At 32.6% G+C, this 25113-nt stretch overlaps 1 protein-coding gene across 2 annotated transcripts in view; it reads left to right on the forward strand.

Annotated features, from left to right (window-relative positions):
• The first annotated feature begins 1331 nt into the window (after positions 1-1331).
• LOC146995704 (spermatogenesis-associated protein 7 homolog) overlaps positions 1332-25113 on the forward strand; it is a 35091-nt gene continuing 11309 nt past the window's right edge. The window contains exons 1-6 of one of the 2 annotated variants that reach the window (XM_085821735.1): positions 1332-1637; positions 4307-4378; positions 7255-7344; positions 12942-12989; positions 14364-14488; positions 21685-22083. In XM_085821735.1, coding sequence (XP_085677861.1) covers positions 4360-4378; positions 7255-7344; positions 12942-12989; positions 14364-14488; positions 21685-22083 — 681 coding nt within the window. In that variant the 5' untranslated portion in view covers positions 1332-1637; positions 4307-4359. The remainder of the gene's footprint in view (positions 1638-4306; positions 4379-7254; positions 7345-12941; positions 12990-14363; positions 14489-21684; positions 22084-25113) is intronic. The other variant, XM_085821734.1, reaches the window with a different exon arrangement.

Consider the following 25113-nt stretch of genomic DNA (forward strand, 5'->3'; position numbering starts at 1 on the left):
TGTAATAACATAGGAGCTGAGACATGGTAACGTACAACTTCAGCATTCCATAAGCCGAAAAATAGCACTTCTACCTACATTGCTATCATATCATATGAGCTCATGCTCATCTAAAGGCGTTTTTTTTTTTTCCGTGTATACCTAATATTTATCTTTACTGTAATGCGACCACGCTAACCATATGCAGTGTTAGTGTTTGCCAATAGCTCAACACGTAGTCAAGCCATAAAAAAAAAGCATCGTAAGTACACTCTGTTGAAAAATGAACCGCCATTTTTCTTTATTTAATACACCCCCCCCCCACTAATCACATATGAAGTTTGTTGCTTCAGTAATTATGTTTGACACATGCACAATTATATACAAGCCGCCATTACGAAATATTGGCGATCAAGTATCACGCTACAAAATACGACATATAATCCAAGGTTTCTAAAATATCCTAATTTTTGAAAGGTTTGCAATTAAATGGTTTTATCATTTCAATAACTGTTTGCGTAAAAAAATATTATGTAATTATTAAGAATACTGTTTGTAACAAACCTTTCTTTCTTTCAAATTCAAAAATTCTGCTTTCAAATTTCTCTCAAAATCATTGGCTATAAAATGAATGGAACAAATATGTGCAGTATTTGGATTCCATTTCCCAGCTCGCCTACAGCGTTGAATCCAAATACTTTTTACTTCTTGATTTGAGGGAAATTCATGGTATGTTATATCCTTAGTATCTGGATTACATTTTGTTTTTATGTAACTATTATTGCACACAGCTACAGTAGATCGTGTTCCAGGCATTTTAAATCAAACATTTAAACAACACTGCTCAAATACAGCAGAACAGCGTCGATGGGAAGGAATTTGGGTCTACGAGTGACGTGTTAGTGACGTCATAGAGCATGCGCAGTAGCTTTCGCTTTAAAAATGCGCCAACCTTATAAGAATGTGTGTGTGTGTGTGATTACGGCAAAGCCTCGAGGGCTATCTGCCTAAGAGGAGGGATGCCTTCGTGGAGGACTTTCTAAGGGAAACTGGCTCGTATACACGTTACACATGGGGAAAACCACTAAAACGCCCATGCAGCCAGCCCGTTCGCGGGATTCGAACCTCGGACCGAACTACCAGTGTTCAGTGACTTTACCGCTCGGCCGCTGGTGGGCCCCTTATAAGAATGTATTTTACTGATCTTGCATATGATCGTCCACCTCTAGATAGTTCGTCCAACTCTGTGCATGCGCTAGCCACACAATTTCGCCAAGACCGTAAATCGCCAAATTTAGTCATGGGTTACATTTCCTAGGGAGGAAGTGCCCATCGGAGCAGAAAGACTTAGCGGCTGCAAAAAAAGACATCTGCTTACTTTGTCTGTATAGCTTGTAAACAAACAAATTTCAAGTAATATTCGCAAATGACGAATCAAATTTAAAGTTCTAAAAATATGATTTGAACTCATAAGCAAATTTTTACCAGATAAGATGAATGAGTTAATTAATGTACATTATATCAACAAGCTCCTTGATGCCTGTAAATGATCTGTCCTTCTAAGCTTACTTAAACAAACTGACTCTGTTTTTAACATGACTTGCCAGCATATTAATTAAAATGGGTAACTTTATATTGGATTATAATTTAATTAAACGGTACATTCTTAGAAATTTTCATTTATGTTGGTTTTAATTCCTGCTTTATGAAGGAAAAGTTTTGTTTGTGAATTTTATAATTATTATTAAAAATTTTGTTGTTCTGAAAGAATGCTTTATTGTAGAAAAACTTTTTTGATAAAATCCTAGTATACGGTGCAGCCTTGGCGTGATTTTGAGAATTATCGCCAACACCAAAAATAACCCAAAGAACGTCTATGTATATACTATATACTATCACTATATGCATAGTATATACTATGTATATTCTTTGAATGACCCGTTTACTACTCATCGTATATGTCCCGTTTTTACTGCTCATCATAAAGTCACCAAAAGTAGCCAAAGCCCGTCTGCACCGGATACTTGGATTAAACCACTTCCCCCCCCCCCGAAGTGATTTTTAAAAGTTGTTTGATTTTCATTGTAAAATTGCAAATTATGATGGAGTTAATACTTAAGGTAATGTTGAGATTAGCTCTGAAAACTTTCTTAGGGTTGTTAAGATAAGTTATGAAGTAAAATGCAGTAATTTCTCAAACAGCAGTGGCATTCACACATGTGTTTGCTTGATATCATTAATTGTTGAAGGAATGTATACATCTTATTTGTTTGAAATATGCTGTAATGTGCCATTTTTATTCTTTATTTATTTATTTTTGTCAGACAGATTACAATACAAATCATTAAAGGAAACTTTTTTTTTCATATTCAGCGCATTAATAAATTATAATTAAAATATAACTATTAGTGCTTTATAGGTGATTATAACTGAAATAAAACTGAGTATTTCTTTGTGAATTCTTTTACAATAGAAGCACTCTAAATGCTCGTCTATCTGAACATTGACTAGTTATCCCACCAACCAGGTTTAATGCTCACCCTTGTCCCAGTAATGTATGGCTTACTGGTCTTCCAGATGGGAATGTGTTGTGTGGGCTTTACTGAGTGAACTGTCCATGTCTTTTATGCAGGGCTGGCACTAGAGCTGGTGCAACCAGTGCAATGGTACTGAGCAACTTTTTTTTTTTTTTTTTTTTTTTAATTGAGAGAAGCATCCAGCAACAAAATTTAGAGAAGGCAAAATTTTTACAATTTAGAGAGGCACCAAATAGCAGAATTTAAGACCCGCAGTGATTGCACCAGGTGGCAAAATGCCTAGTGCCAGCACTACTTTTATTTAATGTCAATGCTTCCATTCTTGCCACTGTTCTGTAATATTGTCTTATTGCCCCAATCTGTGCAAGAGTTGTACCATGGGATAGTACATAATAAAAGATCCAATGGAAAAGTAATAACTTCCGTTAAAGAGGCAAATGTACATTTTCTGGCAATTTACTGCTGTAGGGGATTTCTTTCAAATAGAAATACATAAATGGGAACATTACTGATCTTGAGAAAAACAGGTTCTAAGGTTGACCGATGCAAAAAACAGCCCCTGTTCTTAGTCATTGAAATTGCCAATTTCAAATGTTGCCAATGGTTACACAGTCACTACCTTAAAAAAGAAGTACTCATAAATGTTATTTCTTAATAATGTAATTTCTTAATGTTATTTTTTCTCTTTTAATTAAAACACAGCTATTAATTTTAATAGACCATTTTACTATGGCCTATCAGTAGTTCTAATCCCAGCAAACGGCTTAGCTGCATAGGTGTTTTCGTAGTTGAAGATATGAATGAATATGAGCTGGTTTCCCTTAAAATGTCTCCAGAAAGCCATCTCTCCTCTTAGATAGATAGCTCTGATGTGTTTTGCTGTTATCAAATAATCTAATTCATACATTTTACAACTTTCCAGTCAACATAGCAGTTTCCAGAAATTCTGAATATTAATTATTTCCTTTTGTTTCTTATTTCTGCTTAAATGTTATTCCTTTATATATCTGTTGATAAGGCTCATTCTGAATGTTATGTATTAAATAATTTTCAAACTGACAGCGGAAGGCTTATATAGGAATTAGGTTTAATGGATACATGAAGTAAACAATACTTTTAGAGCACTGTAATATTATGTTCAATTGAGAGTTTTAGCTTTCTCAGTTTTTGTTTTACTGTATTTTCTCATGTAATATTCCCCTTTTCTTTATTAATTTTATTGTCTAAAAACCAAGAGGGGAAAAATTATGGAAATAATGTAATTTTGAAGGAGGCAGTTACGGTAAAAACATAATGAATGAAAAATAGTTATGGGTAAATTACAGGTAACTATCACAATATTATTTCATTAAAAGAAATTTATATTCTGATCAAGATATATAGTAATATTAACATTACAATAAGTAATAAGTAATTTTCATTTCTACTTCTCCGTAACTTCAATCTCACTTGCTTTTATTGTTATCTCTTAGCCTTATATCATCCAAAAATAATTAGAGAAAATGGACTTGCAGCTGACTTAGCGAAATGGCAGCTAAATGTCAGTTCATACTTGCTTCACTGTGCTGGGTTGGTTTTTGTATTAACCTGGCATAAATTTCAACAGTTAGAAAAGAAAGATTTGGCATGACCTTTACTTTCAAATACTTAAAAAAAGTTCTGGACCTGGCTCTAGAAATATAGGGAGCGTGCATGAGAAAATATGGTAACACTTTAATAATAGTGAAATTTAATAAATTCATGATAGTTTATAGTTTTGTTAAAAGCAAATAAAATAAATTGTTTTCCAGATGACTTTTTTGATGCAGAGCCACCTACCAGTGGATATGTGAAATTGAGCCATATGAACAACAAAAGTTCAGGTTGTTAATTTGTATTATATATATTTCTTAAAAATTCAAGATGTAGGTTTTGTTAGCAATGAATTATTATGCATTTAAATATAGTTTTTTTAATTTAATATATACACATCTACTCAGTTATGTTCAAAATTATTTTTGCAGGCATAAAATCACTGATTTCTGAAATCTTTTGAATAAATTTGAATGAGTTCATTCAAGGTGATGCATAATATCATAACACATTAATCCTTATTGAAAAACCAAAGACAAAAGCCTACAGCTTAAAACTGTATAATGAAACAAATAAAATTCAAACAATATCTGACAACTAAGGAAAAAAAAAAAAAAAAAATCAAACAAGTTGAAAATAAATGTGTTTTGATGTTAATAGGAAATGTGATCTCTTTTAATGCATGCACACTGTCATAAAGTGGTTTTATAATCTCAATTAAATTAGAGTTTGATGGAGTAAAAATTCCACTCATCCATTAGTATTGTTCTTCAAGACACTGAGATGTCAAAAAAAAAAAAATTGCATTACATAACTACTTATCCAAGACTATCTTTTAAATTCTCTAGAAAGATTCAAATTACAGATCAGGAAATTTGGCTAGCAAGCTTATTCTGTGAGTGCCTTCCATTTAAAAAATTCATTAACTGCTTGCAAAATATGGTCACATTTTGTGGTCTTTTCCCGAATGCACTTGCCATGTGTTTTGGCACCTGTGAAATAGAAGCCAAACACATTCCGAAACTTTGTGCACATAACAGCATTCCAAGACTTTGTGTACGTAAGAGAATACATGCATAAAAGAAATGTTTTCTGCTATACTAGTAAATATTTGTCTCCCATCTAGTGTCTCCATCCATTTCAGCTTAATGTTGCTTTAATAATTAAGAATGAAATAAATTCTTTATAATAATAAATGCTATTGTAATAATATTATAGTGCTTTGAAATAAGTGGTATGTAAATGCTATGAATGAAATAAATTTATTGCTATCTATAAACTTTCCTTATAACAAGATATTTTTACAATTAAAAATGCATCAAAATGTTTAGCAGGTGCATAACAGAAGAGTACCCATTTTATTATCTATGAAAAGGGAGTCAAATTCATGTGCTTCTATAAAAAATTCTTACATAAAATTATTAATCTTTATCTTAGTATCTTTGAATAAATACGGATCATGCCAAATGCATGCAGAGAAATGTCATCACTTTTAGTATACTACCATTAGTCATTACTCTTTTGTATACCATCTAATGTTCACTGTCACAATATTATATTCCATAATATGCTGGTGATAATATTTCATGTACTTAGTTTCCTTCATATAAAAATACATTTAGAATCAGGTGTTAAAATTAATATTTACTCTTCACCGAAGAAGAAACAGGCCCATTGGTATAGATTCCAACTTTTATATTCTCTTTATATCAATGCAAGCAAGGTCTCTTTTTTGTTATTAGTTATAAAACTTAAACTTCTGGCTTCTTTCATAAGTGGTGTCTGTTTTACTAACACATCTGTATATATTGACTGTCCCAACAAAAGTGCCACATTTAATATACCTGAAAATGAGCTATGAGCTTTGTGTCTAGAAAAATATTTTCACATACTTACAATAGTTGAATGTTCTGATATAGGAATGGTGAGTATGATTTGATCTGGCAACACTGGCATTTTATCGTTGATGCATCTTCATTGCAGCTTAGTCGACATAGAGTCCTTACACAAACGAATAGTAAGTTTTGATAATGAAAACTCATTACAAGAATGGCTAGTGCTTTGCACTATTAGGGATGCAGGTTCAACAGCAGACATTAAATTACCATGCTGTCAATACTACAGTCAAATCAGTTGAAAGCATTGCTGTTGTGCACAACAGTGCTATTGCAAGTCTCCCAAAAAATCCAAACTTGAAACAAAACAATTTACCGAGGAAATCGAATTTGTTATTAGTTAACTCTGTTGGCAGATATATAAAAAAGTAATTATAAATTTCTTTGAGAGAGTCTGGTGCTGCTGAGCAAGTCGTGGAAGACGTAAGCCAGGCATTTTTTTAATTCTTAAATCGGAATATTTACCTATTGTAAGGTTGTAAGTATAAAAATATTTTACATTTTCTGAAAATAAAGCATTATTCTGGATATATTAAATCCAGTGCTTTTGTTGGGACACCCTGTGGCTTACTACAATGCAAAATACAGTAATTGCTGCATTCTGTAAACTCAAGCTACCTAGCAGGCAAGTGCTTACTGTATTGTGCAGTTACAGGCAGAAACTGATTTTGAAAAGCAGTTACTTTTCTTCTTCAGTTATGTTCCTATTTTCTCCAATTGATCCGTATATTTTATTTATTTTTTCAGTGTTTTAAATTGTTTCTGTCTTAAAAACAAAACAGCTATCTTGTAACTTCTATGATTGTCTGCCCTGCTTCTAAAGAGCTGACAGCTTTCCATTCAAAAATTCTTTTTAAGTGATATATCAGCTGGGAGGAACGGAATTACTTTAACTCAGTATGTACTGAAATCAGAATCTGGATTACAGAAATTTATTTGAAAAATATTCTTTGTGCAAATTGCTGGCATGCAGTTAGATCATATCATGCCATTATTTTCATTTTATTAACAGACTATTGAAATTGGATTGAATAACAATTAGGTTTATCTTTTTCTCATGTAGAAAAAAATAAATCAGATTAATTTATTATTTCATGAATTATCATTATTTTTATGTATGTAAAAGTATTTTAGACATCAATATTTATCTTAATTAATATATATTTCGTGATTAATTTTATGTTACATAAAACTATTTAATTATATTTAATGTATATTTTATTAAAGTTATTTACTTAAATTTATATACATACATGTATTTTTAATCATAGTTTTGTGTCCAGAAAGCCAAGATATTACTAGTCAATATCTTGCTCTTCAGCAGATCGATGCTCATCAGCGTATGATAGCTAGAGCTAAAGGTTTGTATTTTTCTCATTTCATTTTTTTAAGTGTAAAAATGATATTTTATAATCGCCAGCTGATTATGCTTTATAATTTTAAATTACTCTTATTGTTTTAAATCATAGTAATTCCATTCTAGAAAGATGATAGAAGCTGAAATAAATCTTTTCATAGATGTAATATGAAAATAGGGAAGCAATTCCAAATAATTAAGTATACAAAAAAAAAAAAAAAAAAAAAAAAAAAAAAAAAATTGTATGTAATAAAAATTTTAATCATCATGGAAGAAAACAAATATGATACCAAAGAATGTTTCCTGCAATGAAAGAGACATGTGGGGACAGTGCTAAGGTTCACAGATGCTGTGAAACTATAAAATATGGAAAAAACATGAATTCTAGAAAACGGCATTGTGAACATGTTTGTGGGAAATAATGGTGTATAAATTATTTTTGTGCTAATTAATTAAATTCATTTTATTTACACAATTTAAGTAATATATAAGGTTGCCTATTTCTTTAATCAATGTTTTATTCAGTTCATGTTAAGAGAAGATGCTTTGGTTTGAGTGAATTTTGGATGCATAAAAGAAATATGCAAGTTTGCAGTTGCTCACTGTAAATAGAGTTTACAATGCATATGGCTTATAATGCATATTGTATCAGTTAAATCTTACTGTATGTATGTACATTACACAAATGCAGTACAAAGTCCGAGATCCAGATAATCTAATATCCAGAATGATCTGAAATCCGGACCTCAACCCACCACCAACCATTTTTGTTATAATTTTTTTTTTTTTGTATGCTTTATGCATGTGCATTTGATTTTTCTCCCCTCATAATAAAACATGCGGTAAGTCCCGATTCGTAATCTCGCTTCGGCACTAAATAAAATGAATAAATTGAAGAAATAATCATTTTGGCATAAATTTGTATGATCCATAACTTGACTCTGTAGCTGAGTATCTGCTTAGCCTACATGTCAAACGAAAATATTCTACATAGAAACTGATTGTTGTTTCTATGTAGAATGTTTGAAACAATCAATGTAACTTGTTGATTTTACACCAACTAATATTTTATATCCTTAACTCAGGCCTGGGGAATTATTATTTATTATATTTTTCTTTCATCACCGCATGTTTAAACAGATGACAATTTGAGTAATGACTTGTGCAGCGATGTTTAAACAATTTTTTTTTTGTGTTAATAATTGAATAATGAAGAGTACTGTAATCTTTTCTGTTGAATTATGCTTGGCACTGATTACAGATTAAAGTTAAATTCGCTAAGAAATGTTGATGAGGAAAGATTTAACAAAAATTTCTTTTCATATGCTAAAAATAGATGCTGTTAATGATACTCATAGGCTAAAAGATTACATGTAGTGCTCTTTGAATTAAGAATAACTGATTTGTTTTTCACATAAAGACCAGAACCAGCACCATAGCTCACATGGCCACACCGTGTGGCAGAATTTAGGAAAAAAGATTAGTTAACAGAAATTTTTCATTGCGATGACAATGCCCCAATCAGCAATCTATTTAACGGATGGTGAAATCTGTAGTATGGTTCTAAATCCAGAAAATACACTACCAATACAGTCAAAAGTCGTTAATTCAGACACCCATATTCCGGAATGATCTATAATCTAGACCTCAAAGCTAAAAACTTTCTGCGCATAGGCATTTACGCGTGTGCATAAGACCTTTACGACTGCACATATGCGTGTGTGCAAGCGCAGAATACGTTTTCACATGCGCCTTTAGTGTAAAATGGATGGTATAAGCTAAAATTATCTAATTATCTATTTCAGTTAATGTTGATGATTGCGTTGTTCCTTAATCTTCGAATTGGATCCGGCTTATTATTTTTTGCAGACTGTAAGAGCAATTTTATAAAAGTAAGCTTGAACTTTCGATTATGTCAAATAGAATTACCGATGCTGAAGCTCCCAAAGGATCTACAAAACGAAAGTATGTTTCGATGTCCATCAAACAAAAAGTGGAATTGCTGCAAAAAATGGATAAAGGCATATTCTTTGTTTATCTAACCATTCCGAAATCTGTTTATCAATTTCACGTTGCTCTGCACAGGAGGGGGGAACGTCGTGGCGCGCAATGAACTGGAAGTTGATCTGTCAGCACTATCCTTATCTTCAGAGCAGATGTTTTTATTTTATTCGGCTTATAATTCCTTACTAAATGTAGTATTTCATCTTGATGTACTCCGTCTTTGATATGATTTAAATCAAATTCCTCATCGTTATAAATATCATGAATACAAATCAAATAGTTTTCTGGTTGCAATTTTCTAATTTCGGCTATGCGTAATGTCTGCTTTACGCATGCGCGCGTTGAAATGTTTAATAAAGTAAACAGATAAATGTTAAGCTTTTTTTTTGTAAATTTTGATACCCTTTAGATCATAATTGCTCATTATTTTATAAATTATGGTTTCATATTTTTAATTTTATAATTTCTGCATGCCATCGTACCAGATTTAAACTGATGATCTATAATCCGGAAAAATCGATAATCCGGAATTGCCGAGTCCGGATTAAAGACTTTTGACTGTAGTGAAGAAAGTGACAGAGAAGTTATTGAAAACAAAATAATTTCACTTGACAGGTTAGTCGGAATTCTCGACCCAGCAATTATAGGACTTGAACAATGGAACTTTGTAACTGAACAAGAAATTAAATTTATCTATAGAATTAAAAAGAAAGCACAAAAAATAAAACTATTTAGCAAACTAACATTGAAAGACATGTTTAATAAAGTAAACATATAAGTATTAAGCTTTTTTTGTTATTGTTGTTGTAAATTCTGATACTCTTTAAATTATAAATGCTTCATTATTTTATAAATCCTGATCCATATTTTTAATTTTATAATTCCTACATGCCATCTTACTAGATTTAAACTGATGATCTAATATACGGAAAAATCCCAAATACAGGATGGCCGAAGTCCCAACGAGTCTGGATCTTGGACTTTGAACTGTAGCCTGTTTTATGCAGCTTTGATTACTCTATAAGTCTTTGAATATAATGTCCATAAGTCTTTGAGTATAATGTCCACAGATGCAGGAGCTTACTGCATATATAAATAACATATAGTTAACAAAACATAAAATGTGCTAATAAATGTAAATGATAAAATCAATTTGAAATTGATTTCCCTATTTAAGTTAGATCAAAATGCCTGAAATTTAGTAGTAGTAAAGTTAATTGTTTTAATAAAACTGTTTCATTATTAGCTTTTTTGACTGTTCATGCATAAGAGGTGTGATTATAGGTTGGTTTTGAAATTGTCAAATTACCATATATTCCGGCATATAACACGCACTTTTACTATAAAAAAATATGATCGAAATTTATGGGTGCATGTTATGTGTCAGATATAAAAATGATAGCTTAAAAATAAGGAAAAAATTAGATTTTTACATGTACCACCAAAATGCTGCTTATTTAAAAGAAATGACATACCTTATGAAATTAAACATTGTCATTATCTGATAACATGAAAAGTTCATCATATGTGTCTTCCATTATATCTTCAGGCATATCATCAAATTTAGTTTTCATCTTCATCATCATTGTTATTTTGATCCATAAATAAATACCGTATTTGATGGCATAAAAGACGCACTCCTATTTAGAAGGCCCCACACACATGTAGATGTAGAAAAAGTTATGTGTGTCTAGACCTTTATCCAGGCTAAAAATAGCATTCAGTACTGAAAGTTAACCCGTGTCCTTCACGTATAAGATGCAGGTAACTTTTTTGAGACCAAATTTAGGAAAAAAAGTGCATCTTATATGCCGTCAAATACGGTAATCATTATCGATTCATCTTTCATCGACACCAACATCTTTGCTGCAGCACAATTTCTGTTTTCTTTCGCAAAATGGCTCAGTAGGCTCGATGTAGGTAGGAGTGTAGTTGAATTCTATTGACTGCAGAGGAAGGATCCTATTGGGTACACTGTGATCAACAGTGTGCTGGGGGGAGGGGCTAATCTCTTTTCAGATCCATACTAATTTAGAAGGGCGGCTGAAGGGGTGGGGAAGATGAAGTTCATTAGAGAATTAAAATAAGCCTGCTATGAATTTAATTATTGGTTAGGTATTAAAATTATTTTTAGTTATTCAAGCTACAGGTATTAAACCATGCAGTTTGATATATTACAATCTGTTAATGCTTAAATACGGTAGTAATTAATTTAAAGTTTTTTTTAAATAATTTTTAAGCTTTAAAATATGAAGAGAAAAATAAGTACAAATTAAGTACAATTATAGAATGTCCCTGAGGATGGCTTTGGGCTTTTTTCTGTGATCTGTTGAATTAATGTTGTAATTTTTAGAAGAGTGCTTTTACAAACATAACCCCAGACTGGGCATGCATATGTGTGTATGTCACATAACATGGTCTTATAAATCAGTAATTTTTTATCAATCGCCAAAAAACTGTTTCGAGCGATTAAGGTGCTGAGTGTGGATTTACTATCTCGAAACTTTGTAATTATGTGTTTAGTGTGGGGCTTTCATGTTAAATGATGATCTAAGATCCCAGGTATTTGACTTCCTTAGCCCAGAGAATAGGAGTATTGTAAAAGGAACATTGCCTTCAATAAGCAGTAAACATAACAGCAATGGTTTTTCCACATTGATTTTTATTTTCTATTTGGAGATCCAGAACTCAGGGGAGTGTATGTGTGCTTGTAGCTGTTGTATTGCTAAGCTAATAGATGCATTTTAGGTGAGGATCGCAGTGTCATCTGGGTATATAGTGAGTGTTGTGTTCTGTGCGAGTAGAATATCGCTCGCATAAATATTAAAGAGCAACGATGCCAGGAGCACCCCTTGGGGGACTCCTGCATAAATTTTTTGTTTGGTGGATAATGTATCTTTGATGCGAGCGATAAAGTATCTATCTGAAAGATAAGAATAAAGTATTGTAATGATGTGCTCTGGGAAGCCCAGAGTGATTAATTTGTAGATGAGTCCATTGAGCCGAACACAATTGAGCACCTTAGTTATATCAAGAATAGCAGCAGTATTAATTTTTGCTTGAAGTCATGAAGATATGTTCAGTTACCCTGTATAACTGGTAGACAGCTGAATGACGCTTTCTGAACCCATATTGCTGGGGGATCAGGAGTCCTGGATTTTCTGCATAATTTGTGATGGCTTTCAGGATAACAAAAAATATTGCTTTTATACTAACTGCATATATATATAAGCAGTTAGTATATATGTATATATATTATATTATAGAGACATTAGGTTATTTTAAGTAGGAGACGTGAAAATTGAGCAATGCCCTTGCCGGGACTCGAACTTGAACTACTCGAATATGCACCGAGTGTACTAACAGTTACACCATGAAGGTACATATCAAGATTTAGGAGGGGCGGAAACAGATACCTCTCATGTAGTTTGCTATAATACTTAGTAACCTGATCCAATACCACATTAAAAATGGCTTTATATATATATCCACATACATACTGATAATTTAAAATGGTATCATTTAAATATGTAACTTATTTTTCAGATGTGCCAGTTATTGTTTTTGAGTGATTAAGCTATTGTATATATTTTGCAGGTTGTGTAGATACGTCACATCCTAGATCTCTGCAGAGTTACATAAGTGGTAAGTGCAGAATAAGTTTTAATCAATTACTTTTATGTATATTTAATATATTGTTATAATAATCATTAAATTTCTTTGATTATATTTTTACATAAGAAGAATAATATGTCTAATATGGTATATATATATATGTTTTTGCCAGTCTCTTGTAAACATTTTGATGCAATTCCATGCTTCATTTTCACAGAACTCAACAGCAGGTGTCCAGTTTAGTAGTTTCGATAAAAATTATTACTTCCATAAATATACTGTTAATTTTTATTGAATTTGAAAATCTATAATTTTAAAAAAATTTTCCGCATAAAGGGTCTACTCTGAAAAAAAAAAAAAGAAAAAAGAGGGGGAATAAGAAAAGCTGTTTCAGCAAAAAATTGTCATTGTTCTTTCTAAATTATATATGTGTATTTTTCTTGTTTATTGAGATTTCCAGGATATTTCAAACCTGTTTTTCCATAAACAGGCCAGGTTAGGTTACTGGAATATGGTAAAGCTGACAAAGGCTATCTGCTGAGGAGTAAGAATGCTTTTTGTGGAGGACCTTCTAAAGGGAATTGGCTCATATTCACATAACACGTGGGAAAAAATATAAAAACCAACCATGCAATTAGCTTGTTCAGCTGGATTCTTGTAGAATACCAGTTGTGTTAACCACTTTGCCCCACTTTCCATAGACAGACCTTCGAGAACACTTTTTACCTTTTACAGAAATTAAAATTTCCAGTCAGATATAAAGAATTAACTATGTAGAGAATACTTGTAGTAGCAAAAAGGGGCTTCTTTTGAAAGAAATTGTAGTAGGAAAGTGCTATAAAAATAACAATGTTTAGCCCCAAATAATAAATCTCATCATGATATATAACAAGATAGCAACCCTAATGATTTATACAGCTTAAAAGAGTTATGATTTTATTACATCCAGAATAAATATAAAAAACAAAGTTTCACCTTAATTTTATATTACACAGAAGCTGTCAGTTTCATTTAGCACTGCTGAAAACATTTGTAACTTCTCATAATGTCATATGAATTCTATCAGGTAGAAATCTAGATAGTGGCACACAGTACTGTATTCCTTTCAGCAATTTGCACTGCTTCACAACCTTACAACAGATTAATTTTTCCCCCTAAAAAAAGATCAGTATAGCATAAAAGCAACACAGGATTGGTGGTTTGTTTTTCCCTTTTATATGCAATGACTTTACTGTATAGCCATTTATGATGCAATATGAATATACTATCATAAGTTTTAAGTAAAAATAGCAACTGCATAAATTTTTATTACTTTAATTGGATTTATTTAATGTATGTTTCTTTTTATTTCATTGACACACTGAAATTATTTTGTTGAGTAAAAATGTTCTAATATTCTTTAAGTTGCCGATCGAAAAAAGAAGAAATTATGGCAGGATTCCTGTAAATCATCAGCATTTCAAGGGAAAGAACAGTATGATATAAATCAGTCAAGTTCTTCAAGAAAGCCTATTAATCTTTCGGAAGAGGTATTTTTGTGTACAGTATTTTAAAAAATTAGTATATGAATGTTACACTTCATATCATGTTTCTGAACTGTATCTTAAAAGCATATCACATGAAAAAAATTCTAAATTTTGTTGCATTTTTCTCTCCTTGAACATCAGTTGTTACATTATTTTCTTCCTTCACGTTCAAACGGGGTTCGTGTGGGTTTGGAGTGAATAACGAAGACACTTGATGAAGTATCAAAACAAACTTTATTTAGCCAATATTAATCAGGACAGCTCCAAAATCACGTTTACAGTCATTGAACTGTTATAAACACGCTGACACGTTCAGCAACACAGCCTTCACACTGTCAGGCAATAATGGTAGAGGCAGCTTCACTGCAAAGCACTCGAGTACAGCTCCCAACTCTGCTTGGTCATTCTCAGAACTCCACGTACTCTCGAGACTCTCCACGTGATGCACTTGACGATACACAAGAGTATAGCTTTCGACTCAGCACAGTCTGAGACAAAACTCAATGATGCACTAATTCACGATGCACTAAAAGACTCTGTCGATGGACTCGATGACCAACTCGGTGCTAGACTTCGAGACACTCACTCAATGACTGACTATGAGCTCGCTAGACAGGCACACACATTAACTGACTGTGGACCAGCAGGATTTTATATAGCTTTCGGCTTGTATTCGAGAGCATTCTGGGCTAAACTGGAAAGAATTCGTTCCAGAAGGTTCTCCATTAGTCCATGGTATATAGCCAATTCTGTCACCACACGGGCAATTTCTCGCCAAATGTGGCGACCCTGCCTTCCCTTGCCATTTTATGGCAACCCTAAAACTGCTTTGCGGGGAAGCCATCTCACCGCACCTTGACATTTCGTAACACTGCCTCCTCCCAAGGACTGCATGTCCTGGGCAGTACAACCCTTGGTCAGAAGCCAAATTCGATGCAAACAAAACATAATAAAACAAACAAATAACATAACTAAAGAAATAAATATATACACTATTTACAAATTAGATACACAAATTAAACACATCACAATTTTAAAAGAAACAAATATTTACACTATGTTCAAGTTATATACGCAAATTAAACACATCACAATTTTAAATTATACAAATTAAAGTTAAGAATGAATTTCAGTCTCAGTCTTTTCATTAAAATATACCCGGGTCAAATACTTTTCCACTGCAGTTCTTAGATGCATTTCTGTTTTGCATATCACAATTTGAAGATATAGTCCTTTCAGGCTTGTCGTCCACAGGAAGATGTGAAACAGTTTGTTAATCACTCTGTAGTTTATTTGCATCGTGTGTACAGTTCTTCTCAGTAATTTTAGCAGTTGGTACATGCTTATTTATTTCTATTTCCTGAAAGCCAGTTCCGATGTTTACACCAGGGTCATGAATGGAATCTGATTCTTCCCAAACACAAGTATCCTCGCTTAAAATCAAGTTCATGTCTTTACAACTTGTATTAGGACACACATACTCAGTTTGTGAAATGGGAGAATCTTCTTGCAATATTAGTGCACTCTGTGTAAGCTGTGCATTAAATTCTTCCATCTCTGCATCACATGTATTTTCAGATGGTTCAATTCTTGCTAACTGCGACTTCGTAATTTCACTATCAGTTTCGACGAACTTAACAGTCGCATTTTCACTTTCTTCCACTTCCACTTCAGGCACTTGGGAATCAGGAGCTTCTTTCACGTCTTTTATTTCTTCATGTTTTCATTCTGTTTCTTTAATCCCGTTAGATGCTTCATCCATCATTTCTAGATCTTTCTCAGGCAGTTTGTTAGTTATTTCCTTCATTTTTTCATCCTTTGATTCTTCAGAAGCCACTTCTCTTATTTCTACCTCATCTTTTATGGCTCCAGTTTCTTCTGCAAGTTCCACTTTCACCTGTTGGAGTTGTTCTCACACCTTTTCTTGGCCGACGTTTATTTCTTCTTGCCCAGCTTTCATATCAGCCGTCATCTCTTCATATCCAGTTTTTATCTCAGCACATCCAACTTTTATCTCAGCATATCCGACTTTCAACTTCTCCTGTCCGGCTTCCATCTTTTCTTGGAATTCAGCAAAGGCAGTCACGATCTGTCTTAATAGATCTTCCATTGGTCGTGTCACAGGCATTCACCCTTAAATCCCACTTCTGACACCAATTGTTGCGTTTTTCTCTCCATGACACCAGTTGTTACATTATTTTCTTCCTTCACATTCAAATGGGGTTTGTGTGGATTTGGAGTGAATAACGATGATACTTGATGAAGTATCGAAACAAACTTTGTTTAGCCAATATTAATCAGGACAGCTCCAAAATCACGTTTACAGTCGTTGAACTGTTATAAAAACGCTGACACGTTCAGCGACACAGCCTTCACACGGTCAGGCAATAACGGTGGAGGCAGCTTCACTGCAAAGCACTTGAGTACAGCTCCTAACTCTCCTTAATCATTCTCAGAACTCTACATACTCTCGAGACTCTCCACACGATGCACTCGAGGATACACAAGAGTATAGCTCTCGACTCAGCACAGTCTAAGACAAAACTCGACGATGCACTAATTCGCGATACACTAAAAGACTCTGTCGATGCACTTGACGACCAACTCGGCACTAGACTTTGAGACATTTGCTCAATGACTGACTAGCTCGCTATACAGGCACACACACTAACTGACTGTGGACCAGCAGGGTTTATATAGCTTTCGGCTTGTATTCGAGAGCATTCTGGGCTAAACTGGAAAGAATTCGTTCCAGAAGGTTCTCCATTAGTCCATGGTATATAGCCAATTCTGTCACCACACGGGCAATTTCTCGCCAAATGTGGCGACCCTGCCTTCCCTTGCCATTTTATGGCAACCCTAAAACTGCTTTGCGGGGAAGCCATCTCACCGCACCTTGACATTTCGTAACACTGCCTCCTCCCAAGGACTGCATGTCCTGGGCAGTACAACCCTTGGTCAGAAGCCAAATTCGATGCAAACAAAACATAATAAAACAAACAAATAACATAACTAAAGAAATAAATATATACACTATTTACAAATTAGATACACAAATTAAACACATCACAATTTTAAAAGAAACAAATATTTACACTATGTTCAAGTTATATACGCAAATTAAACACATCACAATTTTAAATTATACAAATTAAAGTTAAGAATGAATTTCAGTCTCAGTCTTTTCATTAAAATATACCCGGGTCAAATACTTTTCCACTGCAGTTCTTAGATGCATTTCTGTTTTGCATATCACAATTTGAAGATATAGTCCTTTCAGGCTTGTCGTCCACAGGAAGATGTGAAACAGTTTGTTAATCACTCTGTAGTTTATTTGCATCGTGTGTACAGTTCTTCTCAGTAATTTTAGCAGTTGGTACATGCTTATTTATTTCTATTTCCTGAAAGCCAGTTCCGATGTTTACACCAGGGTCATGAATGGAATCTGATTCTTCCCAAACACAAGTATCCTCGCTTAAAATCAAGTTCATGTCTTTACAACTTGTATTAGGACACACATACTCAGTTTGTGAAATGGGAGAATCTTCTTGCAATATTAGTGCACTCTGTGTAAGCTGTGCATTAAATTCTTCCATCTCTGCATCACATGTATTTTCAGATGGTTCAATTCTTGCTAACTGCGACTTCGTAATTTCACTATCAGTTTCGACGAACTTAACAGTCGCATTTTCACTTTCTTCCACTTCCACTTCAGGCACTTGGGAATCAGGAGCTTCTTTCACGTCTTTTATTTCTTCATGTTTTCATTCTGTTTCTTTAATCCCGTTAGATGCTTCATCCATCATTTCTAGATCTTTCTCAGGCAGTTTGTTAGTTATTTCCTTCATTTTTTCATCCTTTGATTCTTCAGAAGCCACTTCTCTTATTTCTACCTCATCTTTTATGGCTCCAGTTTCTTCTGCAAGTTCCACTTTCACCTGTTGGAGTTGTTCTCACACCTTTTCTTGGCCGACGTTTATTTCTTCTTGCCCAGCTTTCATATCAGCCGTCATCTCTTCATATCCAGTTTTTATCTCAGCACATCCAACTTTTATCTCAGCATATCCGACTTTCAACTTCTCCTGTCCGGCTTCCATCTTTTCTTGGAATTCAGCAAAGGCAGTCACGATCTGTCTTAATAGATCTTCCATTGGTCGTGTCACAGGCATTCACCCTTAAATCCCACTTCTGACACCAATTGTTGCGTTTTTCTCTCCATGACACCAGTTGTTACATTATTTTCTTCCTTCACATTCAAATGGGGTTTGTGTGGATTTGGAGTGAATAACGATGATACTTGATGAAGTATCGAAACAAACTTTGTTTAGCCAATATTAATCAGGACAGCTCCAAAATCACGTTTACAGTCGTTGAACTGTTATAAAAACGCTGACACGTTCAGCGACACAGCCTTCACACGGTCAGGCAATAACGGTGGAGGCAGCTTCACTGCAAAGCACTTGAGTACAGCTCCTAACTCTCCTTAATCATTCTCAGAACTCTACATACTCTCGAGACTCTCCACACGATGCACTCGAGGATACACAAGAGTATAGCTCTCGACTCAGCACAGTCTAAGACAAAACTCGACGATGCACTAATTCGCGATACACTAAAAGACTCTGTCGATGCACTTGACGACCAACTCGGCACTAGACTTTGAGACATTTGCTCAATGACTGACTAGCTCGCTATACAGGCACACACACTAACTGACTGTGGACCAGCAGGGTTTATATAGCTTTCGGTTTGTGTTTGAGAACATTCTGGGCTAAACAGGTAAGAATTCGTTCCAGAAGGTTCTCCATTAGTCCATGGTATATAGCCAATTTTGTTGCCAAATGTGGCAACCATGTCTTCCCTTGCCATTTTATGGCAATCCTAAAACTGCTTTGTGGAGAAGCCGTCTTACCACGCCTTGACATTTCGTAACAGTATTTAAAAAAATTAGTATATGAATGTTACACTTCATATCATGTTCCTGAACTGTATCTTAAAAGCATATAGCATGAAAAATATACTAAATTTGGCCCAGAATTAATATGAGAATTTATGTGAGGAAAATATGATTGATTTAATTATATTTATTGCTTATTATGATGTAGCATGCACTTTTACATAAATTTTATAGAAGGTAGTTTATTGCACACTGTATTTTCTTTATTGTTTTATTTAATTTTAAAATTCTTTTTTTTATTAAATTAAATTTAATTCAATTTAATAAAAATATACTATACTGGTTCGTATAATATAAGTAGTAGCATAAAAATGCTCAGGCATAATTTTTGAATCAGTTTCATTATGGATTCAGACTAATGAACAATAAGGCTAGTATTAAAATTGCCTCTTCTCATAAAATGTTAACTTTTGTTTTGATTAAAATGAATTTAATGATAATAATAAGTCTTTATGCAGATATAAAACTGCTTACTAAATGCTTCAGCCATTTATTTATCAAAAAATCTGGTTGCAGTTAGAATTTTAATAACTTGTAGTACATTTTATTTTATTACATTTAATTAAAAAATTAATAGTTGTGGAAGAAAAATTTTCATCATAGTTTATGCATCATATTCCCATTTAAACATACCCTCATCTAATTTGTATTGATTTTTTCACTAAAGGATTCATTTATATTGCATAATGATATATATATATATAATCACTTTAATGTCAATAAGTAAGCAATTTATAATATTAAGTAGTTGTATATTCTTTTCGAAAATCATTTCAAGTAATAATGAAGTAATATTTTAAATTTTGACTTTGTATAGGTTTATGTGAAGTTCCAAAGTGTTTAAAATCATCTATTTATAATAATATAATAGTGCATATTGTTATGATATACTAGTGCATGTGCTTTTATCCAGGGTACAACCATAACAGTTCAGTGAAAAAACAACTGTTGGACAGTGTATACAGAATGGTTCAAATGGTCCTAGACAAATTTTAAATGTAGATCAAGAATACAAAACAAACCATTCTTATTGAGGAGCATGTAACCACAAATGCCACTTGAATGTACTAGATATACAAGAAGAATATTAGATAAATTGATGCAAGTAAGGTAATATGATATATTTATTAGAAATATGTATGTCTGCAATTTCAGAAGAAGTTCTTTCCATCCATGACAGTACATGCTTTGCAGCACTGATGCATGGATTGGCAAATATGTTAAATAACAAGCCTCTCAATGACTTTTATGTCAAAGTCAATCAATATCAGAGGCTATGGAGCTTTCATATGCAAAGCTTCTGAAATAACCACACAGGAAGAAATCAAACAGAGACAATTCCAATAATTATAGTGACCCCCTTCAATAAAATAAAATTAAAAAGTTTTTCTATCTGGCAAACCTCAGTGGCTTAAAAGATCATAATACATGCTGCCCAATATAATTTCTGGCTAAGAATACTTTCTAGCAGATATGGGTGGCATTTGCTGCTATATGTTCCTTTGTAAAAATGGTTTATTTTTGCATTAGGTTTAGAATTTACCTTAGATTTTGTAACCATGCTATATAATGTGATATTTAATAAATATGTATTACAAAACAAATACAATATAAATTAGTTGATAAATTATTTACAGTAAGGTATTACCAGATTATTAAATATTATCAAAGTATAAAAATACTCTGCATCATATATTTACTGTATTTTACTCTCTATGGTATAGATGAAAATAAATGATTCTGGTGGATCCTGCTTGATCAAGAGGAAATAAAGCAATAAAAAACACTGTTGCAGTTTTACAAAATAATAAAAAATTCAAAATCATGCTTCTTCAAAATGCTACTTAAGCAATAAAACACAGCCCTATCCGCAATTCTGTCTTCATTCATCCCCAATTTCAGACCAACATTCCATATAATTCAATAATATATTACTTTACAGTGTTCATTTCACTTCTTTGCTTCGTAATCAATAGCCAAATGGATAAAACCTTCATGACTGAGGGTATGCTCTGACCTGTTTTTGGCTCCTGGTATCTAAAGAGTTGGTTGCATACTGTTTTGTGGTTTTCTGTATTTTCCCTAAAAATTGTAGATGTCATTGAAGCACACATACTTTGGAAAAGATTTAAAAAGATTCTCACCTCCTTTTCAATTTTTAATATTATATGTGTAAATGTGAAATCCCATTAATTTTTATATTTATGAAGTATGATTGATAATATAACTGTTTCTTTACTAGGATAATAGTGAAAGTTGCACTGCATTGTCTGTTGATAAGGCAATACAAACTGGTATTCCACTCACTACATTTGGAAGCAAAACAGCTGACAAGATATCCTGGTATTTAGAAGCATTACAACAGGGAGAGCTGATGGCAGAACCTTTTATTTTCTTAAATGGCTCTACAAGAATCTCAGAACATTATAGTAATATAGATTCTGGAAAGCGAAAACAGAAGAGGCTTGTTAAAGGAGACATAATGCAGTGGCACAAGGAACATTTTATACAACCGAAAAAACCTTTTTCACCAAGAATTTTAGCTGATCCTGTTTCAAAGTCAAAAGTAAAAGAAATGCGATGCTATAATCCACCATTCAGGAGGAGGAGGAGGCAGCAAACTAGCTCACATTCATCAGATGTAAAGTTGTATATTTTTCTTATATTGTTTTCTAATATCATATATTTTCATTTCATGTAAGAAAATTACCAATGAAAGGCATAATAATATTTTGGGGAAAAAATTACAAGTTATTCATGAATACTTTAGGTTAGGAAATTTAGTGGAAACAAAGATTGGTTAGAAAAACTGTGCTGCTAAAAAAATACTATTATAAAAAAATATGGGTACTTTTTAATTATCTGCCCCTTTTCAAAATGTCACCACCATTGATGACGAATTTTTCACCAAACTAAGGTGCAAAAGAGAACAACCATTTTCAAAAATGTCAGCTCACTAAGAATTATATAAAACAGCAATCAATTGTGAAATTTTAAAATGTAAGAAACATTCATAATAAAATGCTTACCTTTCTGTGTGTATGCTGTTCTTCCTATGAACACAATGATCTGTTTAGCTTGAAAAACAATTAGAGAACTGCAGAAACTTGGCATCATGCACAACTTAACACTGTGCACACTTTCAATTCTTTATATGCATACAGTGATCTATTTTCACTCAGAGAATTACACGAATTTGGCATTGGTGTAGAAATTTTTATCCATAAAATTTGATCATTTATGAAGTATGCAGTGTCATTGAATGCAAATTTGTGCTTGCTTTACTATTAGGCAAAACACCATATTTTAGAAGAAATGCTACGCTTTTTCATCAGCCATCAAACTCCACGTGATTACAATTCCTTATTTAAAAAAAAAAAAAAAAAAAAAAAAAAAAAAAAGAACTCAATGCAACAAACAAGCACTACTGTGTAATTTGAGAAAAACATGGCTGTTGTTGAAAATAGGCACTCTTCTGCTGCACATTCATGTGCATACATGGGTTGTCATGTAAATACATTTTAGTGATGCAATGGGTTGCCTGCTTTGGCAACACAACACATTGCCTGGTGAATACTTTACAGGAGAGTGTAAATAATCAAAAAGTATCAAATGCTTGCAATGAAAATGAATATGTGGTTAAGAATGATATGATAAATTGGTTATGGCTGCTGTCACTAAGAAAAGATTATAATTTGAAGAACATTTATGATGTTTAGGAGGCTGATCGTTGCTATTGGTCATTACCTATTAAATCACTGATATTTAAAAGTTGTGCTGTATATTATATTATAAATGTATGTGTTGTATATTATATTATATTATAAATATATGTGTTGTATATTATATTATATTATAAATGTGCTGTATATTATATTATAAATGCATTATAAATGCTGATGGAATTTTTCTGTGCTTTAAGTCAGTGATTTAGGTATTGGCATAGACATGCATTTTAAAGACAGTAAACATTTGTAAGGCCCATAACATAAATAACAGATTTAATCCTAAAATTAATACAGCTTAATTTCCTTAGCTTAAAAAAATAAAACTAAAAATTACCATTTAGTTTCAGATTTATTAAAATTCAGATTTTATATTGTTTACCTGAAATTTTGGTACTGTTCTGTTATTGGGACCAGATTAAAAAACGTATGTATGCATGTGCATATATGTGTATATCATACACACACATTTGTATGCATATATAAACATACATAACCATATACATCCATTTCTGAATCCAATCCTGATAACAAAACAGTACCAAATTTTTATGAGATTTGATGATAGAAAATTCTTGAATGAACTACATGTGCATTTCTTCCAGTTACTCATTCTTAGTGTTCATCAAAGAGGTGATTCAATCTTACTTTGCCATACTGGTTTGTAATTCATTTTTGTTTCTTTTCAGTTGTGAGAGAGAATGTTTATATCTACAGTTAATTACTATTAGTGTCAGATAAACTTTTAACACTATCTTCACATTAGGAAAATAAAATGCCAATGTATTATCATCTAAAATAGTGTTTCTTAACTGGATTTACTCCAAGGACTGGTAAAATATTTCGGTATGTTCTCGCGGACCGATAAGTTGAATAATTCGACCCATTGGCACAATTTTTTCACATAAATGAATCATGAAGACAAAAATAATTTTTAAAGCATTTTATTTGTTATAATTTGCGTATATACATTCAACTTAGTTCATTGCATCGTTACTTAGTAATATTGCATCGAGAATAAAACTACCAAAACTTAACTAAAACTCCAAGAAAATTCGAATATGAATGATATATTTATTTTTTTTTAATTAATATAATAGCAAAAACAACAATGAATCAAAATGTAAACAGCGTAGGCAGATACAAAATAAGCAAAAAATAATTTACCAAATTAAAGGAAATTAAAACTAAAATCAATGATATTGCTGCTGGTCTCTGTTGCTGACTAAAGTGCCAATCCTAGACGTTAAACCAGTTACATCAATACGTAGAGCAGGCCCAAGAGCAAGTCGATTTCAATGTTTCATCTTAATAACAGTCATAGCCAAAAATGTAGTTTCACACAATTAAGTTGAGGAAAAAGGCAATAAAATCTTCAACGCCTTTGCATGAAGATTGAGGTGTTCTGTTGCAGTCTTTATCCAGAACTGATATATATTTACTGAATTGAACTGTGATTTAAGTCCTAGATCTATAAGCTAGTTCAATAAGTTCTGTTTCCTCGACTGTAGTAAGATTGTTATGGTAATTATCAATAAATGGATTAATTATCCACAGATTACCTGAACGCACATCTTCTTCTGGGGGATAATACTGATCAAAAGTCATAGAAAGTTAATTTAAATGCTTCAAAATGATGCTGGTAATGCTCTTCTGATCCATGTCATTAGCATTAATGTAATCAGAGAAAGAAACAAACATATCAAAAGTGTTTTCTTCCGCACGTTTGTACCAGAGTTTCATTTTCTTCTTGAAAGCATCAATCTTATTGAAAAAGTTGAAAACAGTATTATTTTTATCTTGAAGACTTAAATTTAGTTCGTTTATCAGTGAAAATATGTCTGATAGATATGAAAGCAAGGCTACCCATTCTTTGTTCTGAAAATTTCTGCTCAATAATGATCCCTTCTGATTTAAAAACAATTGTACCTCATTTCTCAACTCAC

Source organism: Stegodyphus dumicola, chromosome 8, assembly GCF_044657685.1.
Source record: "Stegodyphus dumicola isolate Sdum_Otavi_A_Nest chromosome 8, ASM4465768v1".
In the NCBI taxonomy this organism is placed as follows: domain Eukaryota; kingdom Metazoa; phylum Arthropoda; class Arachnida; order Araneae; family Eresidae; genus Stegodyphus; species Stegodyphus dumicola.